General features: G+C 33.6%; 1 protein-coding gene across 1 annotated transcript in view; it reads right to left on the reverse strand.

Annotated features, from left to right (window-relative positions):
* The window catches only part of vkg (Collagen alpha-1(IV) chain viking), a 66,462-nt gene that overhangs the window by 12,702 nt on the left and 35,359 nt on the right, over positions 1–18,401 (reverse strand). Inside the window, exons 3-6 of the mRNA XM_088258526.1 lie at positions 6,906–7,091; positions 3,621–3,665; positions 2,341–2,625; positions 1,290–1,538 (exon numbers count right to left, since the gene is read on the reverse strand). Coding sequence (XP_088114652.1) covers positions 1,290–1,538; positions 2,341–2,625; positions 3,621–3,665; positions 6,906–7,091 — 765 coding nt within the window. The remainder of the gene's footprint in view (positions 1–1,289; positions 1,539–2,340; positions 2,626–3,620; positions 3,666–6,905; positions 7,092–18,401) is intronic.

The following is an 18,401-nucleotide window of genomic DNA, read 5'->3' on the forward strand; positions in this document are numbered from 1 at the left end:
TTACGGAGTGTGTGGAAGTTTTTGATGAGAGTATTTAATTTTTTTTTATGTTTTTTAATTAAAATAAACCCTGATGATGATAAGGTTCTTGTCGGAACCGGTAAGTTAAATTGTATTAATAAAAAAGTGGTGAAAACAAAGTTAATTAATTTTATAACGTTTAATTCATACTTTATTCACTAATTATTATTTGTGTTAAACACATTATTTGTATTTTAAATTCAAACATTACTTTTATAATTACTTTAAAATAAAATGTCTCATCCCGACTTAGTTATTATATCAACCGGTTAGCAAACAGCTTCTTCCCCAAGACTAATTAAAGACATTCTTGAGGAAGTAGCTATTTGCTTAGAAACCGGTAGATATTATAATCAAATTATAATAAGCACGATTAATTTTATTAAAAAGGGTATTTTACAAGAAACTCCTTGCCTTTCAAAAATTAATTAATAAAACTATTAGATCATTATTTCAATGAAAAACTTATTTCTTCAATACAAAAATAGTACTTTAAGCAAAAACTGCAATTATGGTACATTAAATGTTACCCGGATTTATAGAAAATTATGTTGCGGGCTATTGATTTTCTTGCCTTAAGTATTTCATGTAGAATATAGTATCCAGGAATGTTCTTCTAACCCTTATCCGCACCCAATGGTGCATAGGGCACTGCATCGTAGTGACGCAGTGATATCTTGATCGTTACTTACACGAAGGCAATGTGATCACTCCTGCGCTTCAGGGTAATATTAAATAAATATAAGAGTGTAAAAGTGTCTCCTAAATCAAATAAAAATTAGCGTGCGCCAAAGAGGTACTAGGCAAAAATCTGTATTCGCAGTATTTGTACATAATGCAAACAATGCCATGTTCTCTCCGATTCCGCGGCTTCACATGTTAGCCAATGCTTTTGAAAATTTAGATTTATTTAATATATTGTTATCCTCCTTGAAATCTGTACTTTCTCAGCATTTCTTCTCCATGTTATAATGGATAAATTTAAACGTTGTGTTTCACTCTCTCTTACTGCTCGCCGATAGTGTTTGAAGGAGACGTGTATTTACTAGTGCTTGTTATTTTATTTTTTAAAATATGATTTTATGTTATAAGACTATTTGTCACAAGACTTTTTGTTTCTCTATTAGTGTATTTTTTATTTTTGTATAGATACTCCATATATGTATTATATGTATTGTCTTAAAGGCTTCAGCCGTCCAATAAATAAATAAATAAGTAAAATGACTAATATTTATTTTATTTAGAGTATTGTGTTCAGGAATACTCACTTGGAAACCAATGGACCCTTTGATTCCTTTGATACCCTTAGAGCCTGTGTCACCCTGGTATCCCTTTTCTCCTTTGATTCCTTTGGCAAGTCCGACAGTGTATTCCTCACTCGGTTCGGGATAGGTGAGCTCCCCCTGAGGTCCAGGGTCTCCCAGGGGCCCCCGTTCTCCCTTCTCCCCCTGGGGACCGGTCGTATTGTCTCCCGGAGCACCCCGCGCCCCCGTCTCGCCCTCTTGACCCGCTGGACCCTGCGGTGGAATCAGAATTAGCAATATTAAGAAAGAACATATATGATATCGAAAAAAAAGGATACGAAAAAAGGATATTGTGTCGTGTTGTGGTCCCGTGGTTAGTGGCACGGAATCTTGAGTCAGAGTTTCTTGGTTCGAACTCACTCTACCACAATTTGGTACCTACTTCTAATAATGAGCTGCTTAGGCTCACAGAAATAGTATGAAATTGTAAGTATTTTTGTAAATAATAAAGAAACAAAAATATTTTTCAAAAAAAAAGTTTTAAAAGATTACGAGCTTATATGATTAATATTTTTCGTATTCATAACATTCACTTTGAATTTAGTCATGTTAACAAAATGTTAGTAATGCTAGTATACAACTATTCTTGTTCTTTACACCCCATTTACACCTGATGGTGCATAAGGCACTGCATCATATAAACGCAATGTTATCTTGATCGTTAACACATGAAAGAAAGGTGATCAGACCTTCGCTTCAGGTACCAGTCCAGGGTAATATTGAATAAATATTAGAGTGAAAAAATCACTTATATTTATTTGATCCCTCCCAGGGAATCGAACCCGGGACCTCCAGTACGGTAGCTAAACACGCTAACTATTACATAATTAAAAAAGAAATTACAAAGACAAATTTACAAAATCAAAAAAATAAGTTACAAAGAAAAAATTACAAAAATAAATTACTAAGACAGATTTTCAAAATTAACAAATAAATTTCAATAAAATATCTTTTTTTTTATTTACAAAGACAAAGATACAAAAATAAAAAGATAAAGAGTAAGAAAAATAGTAACCTCATCACCAACGAGGCCTATCGGGCCGTAGGTTCCCTGGTAGCCTCTGAGGCCGGGCACTCCAACTGTGCCGTCCCTGGCGGGGGCGCCCGCGTCTCCCTTGGCGCCGGCGCTGTTGATGCCCCCCTCGCCGGCCAGACCCCGGGGGCCCTGAGGGCCTGTGTTTCCCGGGGGACCCCTTTGCCCGGGGTATCCCGGGATCCCCATGGATCCCGACTTCCCGTCAGTGCCGTTACATCCGTCCAGACCGAGGATTCCGCGGACACCTTCTGGACCAGGTATACCCTGATGGAAGAAAAATAATGACATTAATCAGTCACTTTGCATAGTCTTCAAAGACGACAGCTGGAGGCGCATTGCAATGCACCACCAGCTCCTGCAGGAGCCAGGGTCTAAGATATCTAAGATAACTAAGATGACCCTCATCCGTTGATGCTTTGCCACCTTTTCAGCTATCAAAGACAACAGCTGGAGGCGCGTTGCAGAAGCCAGGGTAAGGACCTATCCGACATCGCAACCGTGCTAATTCGTGACGGACTGTCACGAGAGGTGGTAACATACATGATAAAATAATGAAGGACATAAACCAAGCTACGATACAAAATGCCGAACCATCTTCTAGTGGAACTGAAGGTCTGTTGACGACAGTCAACAGTCCGGCTTCTCCTTAGGAGTTTAACGTGGTTTCCTCTCAGCAATGAGCAAATGCTGAGAGGTTCCTGATTAGCATACACTAGTTTATCTCTTCTTTTTCCAACAAAGATAAAAATATTTTTTTATGACTTGAAGAAACAAAAATCCATTGAATGATCTGTAAACCTTGTACATAAATAGCATGGTAAATAATAAATGCAACTACCATCTAAAAAATTACCTTGGTATAAAAGAAATATCAATCCATGTTTTCTACCAAATTTTTACTTCGTAAATGTCACTACTTGGAAAAATAAGGATGTTGAATGTATCGAAACACGTGTCAAAAGATTTTAAGAAGTAGTTGTATTTATTAAGTTCAAGTTTAAAATAATGCGATGAAATTGCAATAGCATTTTCGAGATACAAGTTTGATTTCATTATCATTCCTATTAGCACAAATTCTTTGTTTAGGATTTTTTCCAATTAAGTATCGGTTAGGATACGACTAAAAAAAGACATATATTTCTTTTATAACGCAGTGTATCTTGATCGTAAATCATGTATTTGTACCAGTCCAGGGTGATATTAAATTAACATGAAAATAAAATCACTAATGTTACAATATAATTAAAAATAATACTTACGGGAACTCCGGCAATACCCTGAAATCCTGGAAGACCCAGATCTCCCTGAAAAAATAAAAAAATACATAATTAAAAACGCACTCGGAGAAAAGTGAAGTAAAATTACAATAATTTAATTAATTGATTTGGTATTCATAGTCACTTATGATGCTGGATACATATTATATAAACACGTGTCACAATAGATTTTTTATTTATGAAATACCATATTTACAATGTACTTTAAAATAAAAAAAATATTTAATAATAATATATTAAGTGTCATTTCGACAACCGAAAAACAAAATCGGTTAAAGTTGTCATTTTTGCAACGAAAAACGCACGACTTACTATCGTGTAAACCTACTCTTGCTTTTAATTTAGAAATTTAGAAAAAAAGAGATTTATTGCTCACCCTTGTCCGCACACAATGGTGCATAGTGCACTGCATCAAATTGCAATGTTAATTTGATCGTTGGTTACAAGCAGGCAAGGTGATCAGTCTTGCGCTTCAGGCAATAGTAAATAAATATTAATGTGAAAAAAACCTTATATTTATTTTGACCTCCCTGGGAATCGAACCCAGGACAGCCAGCATAGTAACCAAATATGCTAGCCTACACACTTACAATCATAATTATAATGTTAAACATTAACAATTTAGTCTATTACTGTAAATACAAAATATTGCGATAAATATTTTATTTCTTTTATTAACCTCTAAAAAATTCCTTGAAAAAAACTTTTTTGTTGTTGTATTTTTCTTTCATTACAAAAATATTTATGGTCATTTTCGTCATAAGGATACGCGGTCAAAAAAGTTTGGGGATTACTGACATAGTGTACCTATGATAAATCCGATATTTGAGTAGTCCATTTGCATAAGACTTTATGTTAAAAAATTAAGTTTTTTAGCCAATGTTAGAAATTTAAAAATATTAACGCCCATATTTAATTTAATCTGCCAAAAATCGTTGAGTTAGGAATTAAATGGAATAGAAAAATCAATACACTTGCAAAACTCGCTATGCCGATCGACAGTTCACTTTCTAAAACCTCTCAAAAAAGCGAGAGGATTAAATCTTCCACCGATTGCCGGCATTGGCAAATAAAAGCTTTTAAAAAAAAACATAACGTGGTTTGCAAGTCGACTTCTCATTTCTCCTTTGTGGTACCCACCTCAGGGTTGCCAATCAGTGGGGAATTCCCCAAACTGCGGGGAATCTCAACTCAATTGGGGAATTTGTGGGGAGTGATAATTTTGTGGGGAAAATGCGGGGACTTGAACATTTTACTATTTATTAATAAAACAATGTTTTGAAAGTATATTTTTGTGTGTTCTCCTTTAAGTATTATTTTTTATGTGTTCTACATAAGTAAATGTTTACATTTTAATTTTTTAAGTAAAGTGTGTCAATTTTTTTGTGTACTATGTAACTAAATATATTAATTAGCTGTTTTTCTAGGCTGTACTTTCTTTTATATTTAATTGCGTGTCAAATGTATTTTAATTAGTCTGTATTTTATGTAAAAGCCCAATTAGGGCGTTAATATTTAAAATTAAAATAAAACAAGTAGTCGGTTTTTTTTTTAAACTTGTTTTATTCCATAAGATAATTATGTGGGTAATTTGTGGGGAATCGGGACATAGTTTTTCTTCAATTTGGGGAAAATGACCTAGCATTTTGGGGAATTCTAAAAATTGGCATTTGTAACGCTGATCCACCCTACTGCGAAAATGGGTTCAACGAATTGTTAGTATTATAACGGCTTTCATTGACGAACAGTCGCAAAGTGTGCGTTGTTTCAGGACTTCCGCCATCGCAATGAGTGTAACGACCATTTCAAATCGCCGGGCGAAGCTATTAGGTCATTTTAGACTCGTAAAATATACGATAATGGAACTGAATAATGTGTTTCTTCAGCATTCACATTAATATCCCGGCAAGCGATAACTCGAAAATTATAACATGTATTAGAATTCCGCATTTATAATATTTACTACACTTGGGCATTTAAAAACTGAATTATTTTCATGTACAGAAATTAAATAAGTACATTGGCGGGCTTATTGCTAAAAAGCAATATCCAGCCATACAAAAACAGACCAGTGATATTGATCAAAACGTTTGATACCATATATAGCTTTTTGCAATCAGAGGGTAGATAGTACTCGAACATAAAAAAACGTAAATGACTAAATTGAAGATAATAAGGGAGGCAAATGAAAAAGGGAGTTTAAAGAAGGAGTTAGAGGGAAAAACTAAGGGAGGAGGTTTGATGGACAGTTAAGATTCTAATGATAGAAAGGCGTTTCAGACGTTTCTTAAAAGTTATTAGAGTATAAAAGTTTATTAAATTAAATAACAGCTTCTTAAAAAAAATAAAATCGTTACGGTAGAACTGTTATCATCTGTTTTCATCAGGTGTGTGATGACTCAGGTAGGTCCTGGGACACCGGACCTAATAAGCCCTCAAGTTTGCAACAGTGACGTAGCGGAGGCTGTAAAAGCTCTAACACACTTGCAATCACCCATTTTTATCATCTGCCCACTGGACCAACTGCATCCAGAGCCAAGATCATCGCAGGAATTATTGTTAATCAGTAACTTAAAATTTTAAAGTTAGTTTTAGATTCTTTAACCTTTAATGACATTTTATCATCGTTATATTATTACATATATCGTAGTCGTACAGGAGAAAGTGACCAACTAACAAAACGTAAAATGTTCAGGAGGGCCATTTAAGTCACTTTTGCTTGGCAAGAAAATAAACATCAATGCAGTTAGTCATTTTTAACAAGTCAATATATTATACTTCCAAGTTCAAAATCCTTTAGGATTTTTTCAGGGCAATATTAAACTAGTAAGATATCAAATAGTCAATGATCACGTTTTTGTAAACAAATGCACTTGGTCACTTTCTCCTGTATGACTACGATATCATCGTTAACACACGACGGAAAGGTGATCAGCCCTCCGCTTCAGGTACCAGTCCAGGGTAATATTGAATAAAGATTAGAGTGAAAAAATCACGTATACTGGGAATCGAACCCGCGACCTCCAGAACGGTAGCCGAGCTTGCTGACCATTACACTACGGAGGCGGACTCGGATATGTACGAGCATAAAATGAAAATAATGAATTTATATTCAGTAAATTTTCTTTTTATAATGTTTTTAAAAATTTTATAAAGTAAATTTTCAAATTTTACACAACTATAGTAAGTTGAAAAGAAAAAGGAAAAAAATATTCAAACAAATTTTAGTGAAAATATTGTATAAAAAATGTATGAAAAAGTACTCACTCTGTATCCCTTCTCTCCCCAGCCGCCATCCTCCCCGAAGGCCCCCTTCTCCCCGACGGGTCCGTCGGGGCCGTTGAGGCCCGTGTCTCCGTAGGGCCCCTGGGGCCCCGGCATCCCGGGAATCCCCGGGGCTCCGGGTCGCCCCTTCAGCCCCTTACAGTCGCATAGTGTCGTATTACAAACAGTCTGAAAGAAAATAATACATATTGTTATTTTCAATATTGTGGGTGCTGGAAAATCGATTAATAAATAACCAGAGTTGTTGATAATTTTAAAATAGAATTTAACGCCAGTGATTTGCGTTAATTTCTTTATTTTCTTGATTTTTATGCTGTTTTAAGAGAAATACGGGAGTTCTTGAATATGTACTTAAAAAAATAATTATCCTTTATTTAAAAATGTTTAAAATTGCACTTTAAGAAAAAAAGTAATGAATAATAAGAAAAATCCGTTTTCTTAATGGATTTCTTTCGTGTTACAAACAAAATAGAATTCGTAAGCTGATTTTCCACTTCATTATTATATATATATATATATATATATATATATATATATATATATATATATATATATATATATATATATATATACATATATATATATATATATATATATATATATATATATATATATATATATATATATATATATATATATATACATATATATACATATATATATATATATATATATATATATATATATATATATATATATATATATATATATATATATATATAACATATATATATATATATATATATATATATATATATATATATATATATATATATAATCAATTTCAACGTTTATCTTGTACTTGATATTGTTACTATGCTGTTTGAATTTATTTTTTGTAAACATTACGGGTCGATAGACTTTACGTATTCATCTGTTAATCGTAGGAATAATAAAGATTGCCGGGAAAAGCGTATATATATGAAACGCGTACACGGAAGAATTCATACAATGTGATAATATGACATTATACCACAAGAAGGGCAATAGGAAAACTCGCGAAAATTTTCGAAAAAAACGGGCAAAAAATTAATAAATCTGAATACCTATAAATCATTAAGAATTCAACCCGACTTTCATTCTTCTTTCATATAAAAAGGAATGATAGGTGTTTCATATCACATTGAGACATCTATAATATTGACATCTCATCCGTAGGGTGAATAATAGAATGTCTGATATAATTAATAATATTAGTAATGCTAAAAATTTAACTACGTCATATATAAAAAATCGTAAATTTTCAGTTGTGCATGTTTTCGGAATGCCGAGAAAATGTACTATATCCCAGCAAAAGCGGCATATTTTTAATCTTATATATAACCGCTGCAGGGCAGAAAGTGTTGTTTTTGCATTTTGAAGAAAAGGTATTGTTTAATTATTTTTTAAATATTCTAAATATTTTTCAAATGGAGAAAAAACCTTCAGTTTTAACCTAAAAAGACCTGTTGCACAGTAAAAATTTCAATGAATGGTTTGATATTTATATATTATTTTTTGACATCTCATCAAAGATGAAGAAAAATATGGAAGTCTGGGCATTTACGGTGCTGACGACCGTCATAGGCTGGTTTGATTGATCACTTTACACACGTGTAACATTCACCAATTCTACCCATTATTGACAACCACACTACTCAAATTCTTGGAAGTACTAAATATATGAACCAATTTTGAAACATTGTTCTTGAATCACTAGAACATCACTAGAGACATCTATTATATTTATTTATTTTAAATAAATATAAAATTGTAAACAAATAATTCACTTTAAAAGTCATGTAAATTGTGTCATGGCAGGGAAAATGAAAATGAAATCATCAAAATTAACGATAAAAATCAAAATTAAAATATTCATTCGACCAAATGTCCGTTTGACTAAGTGTAACGAGAAGTAAATATAAATATGTTTTTTTATGCAATGTTTTTGCGGTATTTTTTCCATCCAGTTTTAACAGTATACTAAATTTTTCCTATGGCATTTATGACATTGCGCTTTTAGCTTTACGAAATTTTTATCAACGCATCTTTTGGATCACACATCCATTCGTGTAATTATTATTACGTTTAGATATTATACATTTTATTCAAAATAAAGTATTAAATTATATAACATTATTATTTTACAGAGAGTTCTGGTATCTCGTTCTAGGAAGCGAAGTCGACAGATGTGATAACCTTACGTGTATCAATTTAACTTTTAACGATTTCTCACTGCATATAATATAATACTTATTCATACATCAACCATTAAATGGTGTAATTTAACTGGATACTATTCTTTGATTGCTTTAATTACCTATAAAACTTTTAAAATATCACCTTAAACAATTACTAATTGTGAAGGCCTTTAATTTGTTGTATTTTAAACATCAAACGTCCGCCTCCGTAGTGTAATGATCAGCATGCTCGGCTACCGTTCTGGAGGTCCCGGGTTCGATTCCCAAGGGGGGTAAAATAAATATAAGTGATTTTTTCACTGTCATATTTATTCAATATTACCCTGGACTGGTACCTGAAGCAAAGGGCTGATCACCTTTCCTTCATGTGTAAACGATCAAGATAATACTGCGTTTATATGACGCAGTGCCCTATGCACCATTGGGGTGCGGATAAGGGTTTTATTATATTAATTTTAAACATTCTTTAAATCTAGGTATAGCAAACTTTTTTATGGCGTTTTCGTATTATTTAATAATAATATTGGATAATTTATAAAGCATCATTTCCGTAAAATAATTCTTCAAGAGCATTTATGAATTGGCAACAAAATGGCATTCATGAAGTTCTTACTAAAGAGTTACAAATTTCAACCATGTGTTACCTATGAAGTTTTCATTGGCAGATAATTTACTAAAAAGTTACAAATTTTAACCAAATGTTGCCTATAGAGATTCATTTAGCAGAGAACTTACTAAAAAGCTACGAATTTCAATACAACATTTTGAGTGTGTCCAAATACTTGTTCACAAAATCTGGATTATCTCCAATTACAGGAGTTATTTTCATATTATTTTTTGACATCTCATCAAAGATGAAGAAGAATATGGAAGTCTGGGCATTTACGGGGCTTACGACCGTCATAGGCTGGTTTGAGTGATCACTTTACACACGTGTAACATTCACCAATTCTACCCATTATTGACAACCACGCTACTCAAATTCTTGGAAGTTCTATATATATGAACCAATTTAGAAACCTTGTTCATGAATCTCTAGAACTTCACTAGAGACATCTATTGGTGAGATGTAAATGCCCAGACTTCCATATTCTTCTTCATCTTTGATGAGATGTCAAAAAATAATACGAATTTCAATCATGGAGCTTATGGAGTTTTCATCAAAAAGTTGACAAAAACTTCACGTGAATCACTTGGGATGATCAAATACTTGGATATATTTTGAAACGTGTTTCGATGCATTTCGCATCGATCCGGTATTTTAAAAATTATGCAGATGCATCAAAACATGTGTCACAATAGATTTTTTAAAGAAACAGTGGTATTTATCAACTAAAATACTATTTTAAAATACATATTTTACTTTGAGAATTTGTAATATAAGAATCTGGTATTTACAGGACATATGTAGTAATTAGAATGCATAATCTCAGGGGTCAATCTTCTGAGATGCAGTTCCGTGCAGCGGTGCATGTTCCGGATATATTTTTAGATGTAAAAACTTCACCATTCGGTTTGTTTTGTTAGGTGTTTCTCCCTTCCTAACTTGCTAAGGCCGTGACGCTAACCACATGGGATGCTCGGCGATCCCACCAGGGCGGGCTGAAGGCGAGCTTTTATTTTTTAGCTTTTTGAGCTTTCACAACTTTTCAAGTATAATTATCCTATTCTAGATATCATGATGGTTCAAAATGCTTTATTATTCTGAAAAGGCAATATAATATCACAACTAATTGCATTTGAATGTCAACAGAGTAGAGTGCCACCCTCTTGTTTGTACTCTAACGTAACTTGTATGAAAATGTTCCGTTACAAGTCAGCACGGGTTACTGTATTTCAAAACCTAACTATCTAACCATCACGCCGCTTCACTGCAGGTGTAGGCAGGGAGAATAGAACGCTACCATACCACTCTGTCTTTACAAACATTCATACTCATACATACCCACCGATTATTTCGACTCTTAATCTGACCACTTTCAAGTATTTGAAATGTCATGATCAAGTAATGCCAAGTTGTCCTCGATCGTCCTCAGCTTCTTTTTCAATTACATTCGCCTCATACATTTGTTTTGCCGTTCTTTCCTCACTCATTCGTTCCACATTTACAAACCATCTCAACACACCTTTCTTAATTTTAATGCTTATCTCAGTCTAGCATTTTTTCCTTATTTCACCATTTATTCCCACTCATTACATTTTACGCATGTTTTCAAATCAAAACTGTTCAAATTTGGTAGACGGGACATCCTTTTTTTATATTTCAAAGTTTTACACAAAATAAGTCAAATTTAAGTTTACCAGTTGATAGAGTGGAAAATTTTCAGTTAAACTTATTATCTTACTTTTAACCTTACACATGGGTGACGATACGTAAAAATATAAACTTTCAGCCTTTTTATCGCAAAATAAAACGTGTAATTATAAAGATCTGCGATACATATTACGTTATGATGTAATAGCTAAGTAATAAAATTAGAAGCGGTAATTATGTGAGTACCTACCATATGAGATATTAATCTATCCACAATAAATGTTTTCAATCTGAAAATATGTATAAAGTTCAAATGTGGAGGTCCTCACCTAAACGTTACATTTCCATATAAATTACTCCAAGTGATCAGGAATTCTAGTTTGTAAAATTGTTACGTTTTGGTGTGATTTAATGATTTCATATTGGTTTAACACAGGATTGGTAACGTTTTGTCGCAACTTTAATTATGATTTCGATAGAATACAGATTTGCGTTTAAATGATATTTTTGTGCAATATTGGAAATGTAACTTTTTGGCGAGGACCTCCATAAATACTGAAAAAAACATGATCATTATTTAACTAGTATCTAAAATAGTGAGTATCAATATTATTCATTATATAAGACACTGAATAATGCATATATTTCTAACACCATAGGGTGTTTAATAATGGGCAGAATGGTAAATGTTATACAAGTGTATAAAATGATCTCTTAAAACAGCTAAATGCCAGGCAGTAAGCCCTGGAATCTTTCATATAGGGAGGAGTCCATAATTTGTGTTAAAAATTGATTTGATGCGATTTCTGACGTCGCTTTTTCAATTTCCGGTAATTGGAGACATTTGATTAAAGTATTTTTCTAGTCCATATAATATCAATGTAATAATATCATCCTGGTTGAGATCGGTAGCCTGGAGTGGAAGAGAGGGATCAAATTAAGGCAGCAGCAGGCACCTCGGTGCGGTGGTTGGAGCGCTACGTACAGCGCAGTCAAGGGATAAGTGGAGAAGAGTCATTGCTTCCACAAGGGTCACAACCCTCAGTAATGAAAGAATAATGAATAATTTCAATAATAGGTACTGATATTCTGAAGTAATTATTGATAAAATAAAATGTGGTAAAAATATCAAATTAAAAATTGCCTTTAGAGTCAGATCCGTCCCTGCGATTTGTTATGAAGTAATCAATGTATTTGTGCGTGGATTCTTTTGATGACCAAAAGGCTTGTATGTGTATCGCCGATACCTAATTACATTGGTTTCTCTTAGTTTTAGTAAACTCTCCAATACTCGTTGGTATATTTATTTTAATTCAATTTGTTTTTCTTATTTTATTACCGATCAAAACAGTAAGCAGCTACATAGAGTACATTTTTATCCATGAATTTAATTTATTATGATTTTGTCCACCTTCGAGGTGTAATGGATAGCTTGTTTAGCTGCCGTGCTGGAGGTCTTGGGTTCGATTTTTAGGGGAGGGGGTGAAAATAAATATTAGTGATTTTACACTATTATATTCATTAAATATTACCCTGGGCTGGTCCCTGTAGCGCAGGACTGATCACCTTGCCTTGTAAGTATTGATTAAGATAACACCGCGTCAATACGATGAAGTGCCCTATGCACCATCGGATGCGTATGCGGGTTAGAAGAATTTAATTTATTATTTACCTATTTGAATAAAAATAAAACTTTGGACGTCTCAACATAGACGAGGAAGTTTATGGAAGTCTGGGTATTTAAAGGGTTTATTTCCTATCACAGGCTGGTTAAGTGTTCACTTTGCACACATGCGACATTCACCATTCCACCCATGATTGACAACCACACTAATAAATTTTTTGAAACTCTTAGATATACGATTGATCGCATGATACGTATGAGTTCACAACAGCCATTTATGTTAGATTGAGAAAGCTTTTTATTTAGCATTAGTCGTGCTAAGTCTTTCTTTGCCTTTCTCGTTCTGTTCTCCCTTTTCCAATTGCCAAACATACTTTCTATGTCGTTCTCTCGTCATTCATTCACTACAAATGACCAAACCACGTCAAACAACTTTAAAAAAAATTCAACTATTTTGAACTCAGACTTACATTCCATTCTTCATATCTTCATTTTTCATTTTGTCATACATATAATTTTTCACACGTTAGTCTAAGTCTAAGAGACTACTAGGTGCTTATTATACCCAGTTTTCAAGGATGGACAGTATCTAATATGTTTGCTATTATTTTGTTTAAACTTTTACTTAATTATATTAATTTTCCTTTTACACTGTTCAAACAAAAGTTATTGCTTTTAAAAAAAAGTTTTCAATTGAAATATCGCTTTTCAACGACGTTCACCCAACTTTCACACTTCTTTCGCCAATTCCACGTTTCGCTATCAAACATCAGTGTTGGCACTAGCACTCCTTTGCGAACTACCAGTTTAACTTCATAGCTTAGTTACACATATCGCTCACTCCTTTCAACAACGTCATAAAAGAAAAATCATCAATTTTTAGTTGTGCATGTTTTCGGAATGCTCAGAAAATGTACTATATCCCAGCAAAAACGGCATATTTTTACCTTAATATTTACCCGCTATAGGGCAGAAAGTGTTGTTTTTGCATTTTGAAGAAAAGGTATTTTTTAATTATTTTTTAAAATTTACTTAATATTTATCAAATGGAGAAAAAACCTTCAGGTTTTATCTAAAAAGATCTGTTGCATAGTAAAAAGTTCAATAAGTGACTTGATATTAATTTTCAATACATTTTACTATATTTTTAATCTTAAAAAACGATCTTCTGATGACGTGGTTGAAGGAGTGAGCGATATGTTAATTACATGTACAATTAAAGTAACGTTTCACCAGACAGATCCGGTGGCGTGGCTTCATTCGCGGAAAAATAAAGAAAGAAACCCGACATTTTAGCGAAATGCGATACTCATTTTAAGAAAGAGAGGGATTTATTTAATTTAGTTTGATGATACTGGTGCAGTCTGTGCGGGAATGTACCACATACGCTGGTGTATAGCAGGGGTGGCCAAACTGTGGGATATGCGCCAAACGTGGCGCATAAGATGGTTACAAGTTATTTATTGTAACAGCAGACAGTTAGTAGAACTCCGTATTAAATTGTTGGGTTATATATCCAAAATAAAACAAGGTTTTTGTTGGATTGAATTCTACATTTATTTATGTATATCTTTCGTATTCTTAGGACATTATCAAACACTCTAATGATAATGTCCTAAGAATGTGTTTGATAATGTCCTAAGAAGACGAAACGCGTCACGTATATACATAAATAAATGTAGAATTAAATCCAACAAAAACCTTGTTTTATTTAGGATATATTACTCAATAATTGGTTACAAGTTGGTTACAAGATGAATAAGCGCCCTTGAGGCCTTGATGTATTATTTTACGAAAATGGCGGTATTCTTGCGCCCACTTATTTAAAAATATCTGTATATTTATAGTATAGTAATTTGTCCATCCCCATAGCGTAGTGGTTAGCGACCATGCTGGAGATCCCGGGTTCGATTCCAAAGAGGATCAAAGTTCTTTTACATCTTTAACAAGAGTCTTCTTGATTACTTTTTTATTAAGGTTTTTAATGTATACGCTTTAAATATTAGTTTGTAATAAATATATTAATTTTTATTGAATATTGACTTGAATACCATGCTGAAGTTCTAAGGTTTGATTTCCGGGGGGGGGGGGTGAAAACAAATAGTTTAAATAGTATACACTATTTGCACATGTATATTTTTTGTTAGAAGCATTTTATTTCAGAATTTGTTACGTAAATTAAAAATTGATTGGAGGGGGGAGTGGAGATTTTTAAATAGTTGAAGAGGCACATGGTGCAAATAAGGTTTGGGAAACACTGGGTTAAGTAGATCTTAGGTTCACCCTATTTTACAGCCATAAAGGTAAAAGTAACAAGGTTAAAAATTGTGCCTGAATTACATATCGCCCACTCCTTTCAAGAACGTCATAAATCAAAAAACTTGATTTTTCAGGAGACCGTTTTTAAAGTTTAAAAATATAATACAATGTTTTAAAAATAAATATCAAGCCACTTATTGAACTTTTTACTGTGCAACAGATCTTTTAAGGTAAAACTTGAAGATTTTTTCTCCATTTGAAAAATATTTAGTTTATTTAAAAAAATAATTAAACAATACCTTTTCTTCAAAATGCAAAAACAACACTTTCTGCCCTGTAGCGGGTAAATATTAAGTTAAAAATATGCCTCTTTTTCTGGGATATAGTACATTTTCTGGGCATTCCAAAAATATGCTCAACTGAAAATTGACGATTTTTGATTTATGACGTTCTTGAAAGGAGTGAGCGATATGTGACGCATCTTGTCTTGTCTGTGAAATAATTACCGTGTGTTTTTGCCTGCAATTTTCACTCATGAGTTACATGAAATTATAATAACTATTAACATAAAGAGTAAATCCACTCACGAAGAGGCATTGGTTATAAAACTTAAAAAGTTGAAGCCTAAGTACGGTCATAATAAGCGGTGTTGCATAAGCCGTAACTAGATATCAGAGTCACTTGGGCGTTAGGTAATTTTAAAAAAAAGTCTGTGAAATAATTGGTGTATGGTTTGCCGAAGGTTGGCCTTCTCCGATGTATCCGATGTATCGTATCTGTTTCTTCGCTTTTCCGTTCATATCTCGCAATACTTCACAAATATACTTCTGAGAACTTCCTTTCATGTCTGGATGATGTTTACAAACATAATTTAATATCTGTTACATCGTTTCGAGCCCTTTGGCGCACTTTCGGGCAGAGACGGCCAAGACGGGCCAATAGCCCCGAGAGAGCTAATTGCCTTTATGAAACATAATTAAATTATGTCACGAAAAAATATATGGCCACTTTTAATTTTAGCCATGTTAGTGAGAAGAGTAACAGAAAAAAATGATCCCTCAGACGAATGCACTGAAAAACGATGTAATATAGATAATGTCCGCCTCCGTAGTGTAATGGTCAGCACGCTCGGCTACCGTTCTGGAGGTCCCGGGTTCGATTCCCAAGGAAGGTAAAATAAATAAAAGTGATTTTTTCACTGTAATATTTATTTAATATTACCCTGGACTGGTACCTGAAGCGGAGGGCTGATCACCGTTCCTTCATGTGTAAACGATCAAGATAACACTGCGTTTTTCATATGCACCATTGGGTGCGGATAAGGGTTTTATTTATTATTTCATTATAGATAATATAATAGTTTGAATGGTGATATCGTAGTCATACAGGAGAAAGTGACCAAGTGCATTTGTTTACAAAGACGTGATAATTGTTTATTTGATATCTTACTAGCTTAATATTGCCCTGAAAAAATCCTAAAGGATTTTAAACTTGGAAGTATAATATATTGACTTACTAACTGCATTGACGTTTATTTTCTTGCCAAGCAAAAGTGACTCAAATGGCCCTCCTGAACATTTTACGTTTTGTCAGTTGGTCACTTTCTCCTGTACGACTACGATATATGCAATAAGAAAGAATGCAAGGATAAGATAAGGATTATCGATAAAAGTAAGACAGGTGCGTTGAGATGGTTTGGGCGTGCGGAACGAATGAGCGAGGAAAACTCTTTCAATGTATATACACACACTACATAAAAAAGAAAGGAGGAATATTGTTGAAGGGAGAAAAAGTCTTTGAATATATAAATTATTCTTCTTCTTCTTCTTTTTCTTCTTCTTTTGTAGATCCTAGGGATCTGTTTGTGCCTCCGCATGTCGCTCTTGGGATGTCAACTCCCAGCTGTCTTTCCATCTTTTCGGAGGTCTGCCTGGGGGTCTGCGTCCTTCAGGATTTCCTTGGAGGGCAATACGTGGAAGTCTGTCTTCCAATCAAATTATTCCTAATTTTAATTATTATAATATACGTGTATATAATCGTATTATGATTTAATGATTAATGTGCGGCAAAACGATGTATGATAAATGTTCGAATGGTGAAATAAGGAAAGAATGCAAGGTTGAGAAAAGAATCATCGATAAAATTAAGAAAGGTGTGTTGAGATGGTTTGGACACGTGGGACGAATGAGTGAGGAAAGAATGAGGAAAAATTTATGAAGCGAATGTAGTTTAGAAAAAGAATCAGAGGAAGTCCGATGAAAGCTTGGCACAGTCAAGTATGTCAAATACTTGAAAGCCGTCGGGTCAAAAGTCGAAATAATCGGCGGGTACGTATGGGGAGGTGCATGAATGTGGAAGAAGCGAGTTTGCAAAGACAGAGTGGTTTGGCGTTCTATTATCTCTGCCTACTCCTACGGAAAATCGGCGAGTCGATTAGTTAGTTAGTTATTAAATAATGTCACTGAAAAAATAAATGGCCACTTTTAATTTTAACCAATGTCAGTGAGAAAAGTAATAAAAAAAAAATTCTAAGTAAAAGTATGTATTTAAAAATCTAGTCAGGGCGTTAAGTGGAAATTAATCAGAACACTGCGTAATCCGAAACGCGCTGTAATCCGAACGATTTCGCGGCTCAGATGACGACGAGCACCTGATGCCAGTTTGAAAAAAATCCACCTGAAGCTGTGAGAGCTTTCAACATAGCCATCCACTGGGCTGAATAAGTCGTTCAGAATAATTTCTGGTTTTGAAACGAATGCATGATTTAGCCCTTGAACACCAGTTAGGTTCATTGGTTCAAAACAAACAAAAATCTATTTTTTACAACCTAAAATAAAAGTGTCGATTCTTTGAGTTATTCATTCAGTACTTAAATAAAAATGTAAAATAAAGAGTATTTTCATAAACCGAGACCTCCTTCTTCTCAAAACACCCAATAATTCGAACGATTCCCTAACCCGAACTACCCACTGCATGATTTACGTTCGGATGGCAATGCATGTGGAAGAGAAAAGTTAGCAAAAGTCTTTGAAAAATATTCCCTTATAAAGCTTGTGCAAATTTTCTCTGAAGCCTGTATAAAATTGGTTATAAAGTTTGTGTGAAAAAACCTCGAAAGCTAGTATGAAATGGTATCTAAAGCTTGTGCAAAAAAACTAAAG

Source organism: Brachycentrus maculatus, unplaced genomic scaffold, assembly GCF_059751285.1.
Source record: "Brachycentrus maculatus isolate JH-2025_06_01 unplaced genomic scaffold, ASM5975128v1 h1tg000097l, whole genome shotgun sequence".
NCBI classification, from domain to species: domain Eukaryota; kingdom Metazoa; phylum Arthropoda; class Insecta; order Trichoptera; family Brachycentridae; genus Brachycentrus; species Brachycentrus maculatus.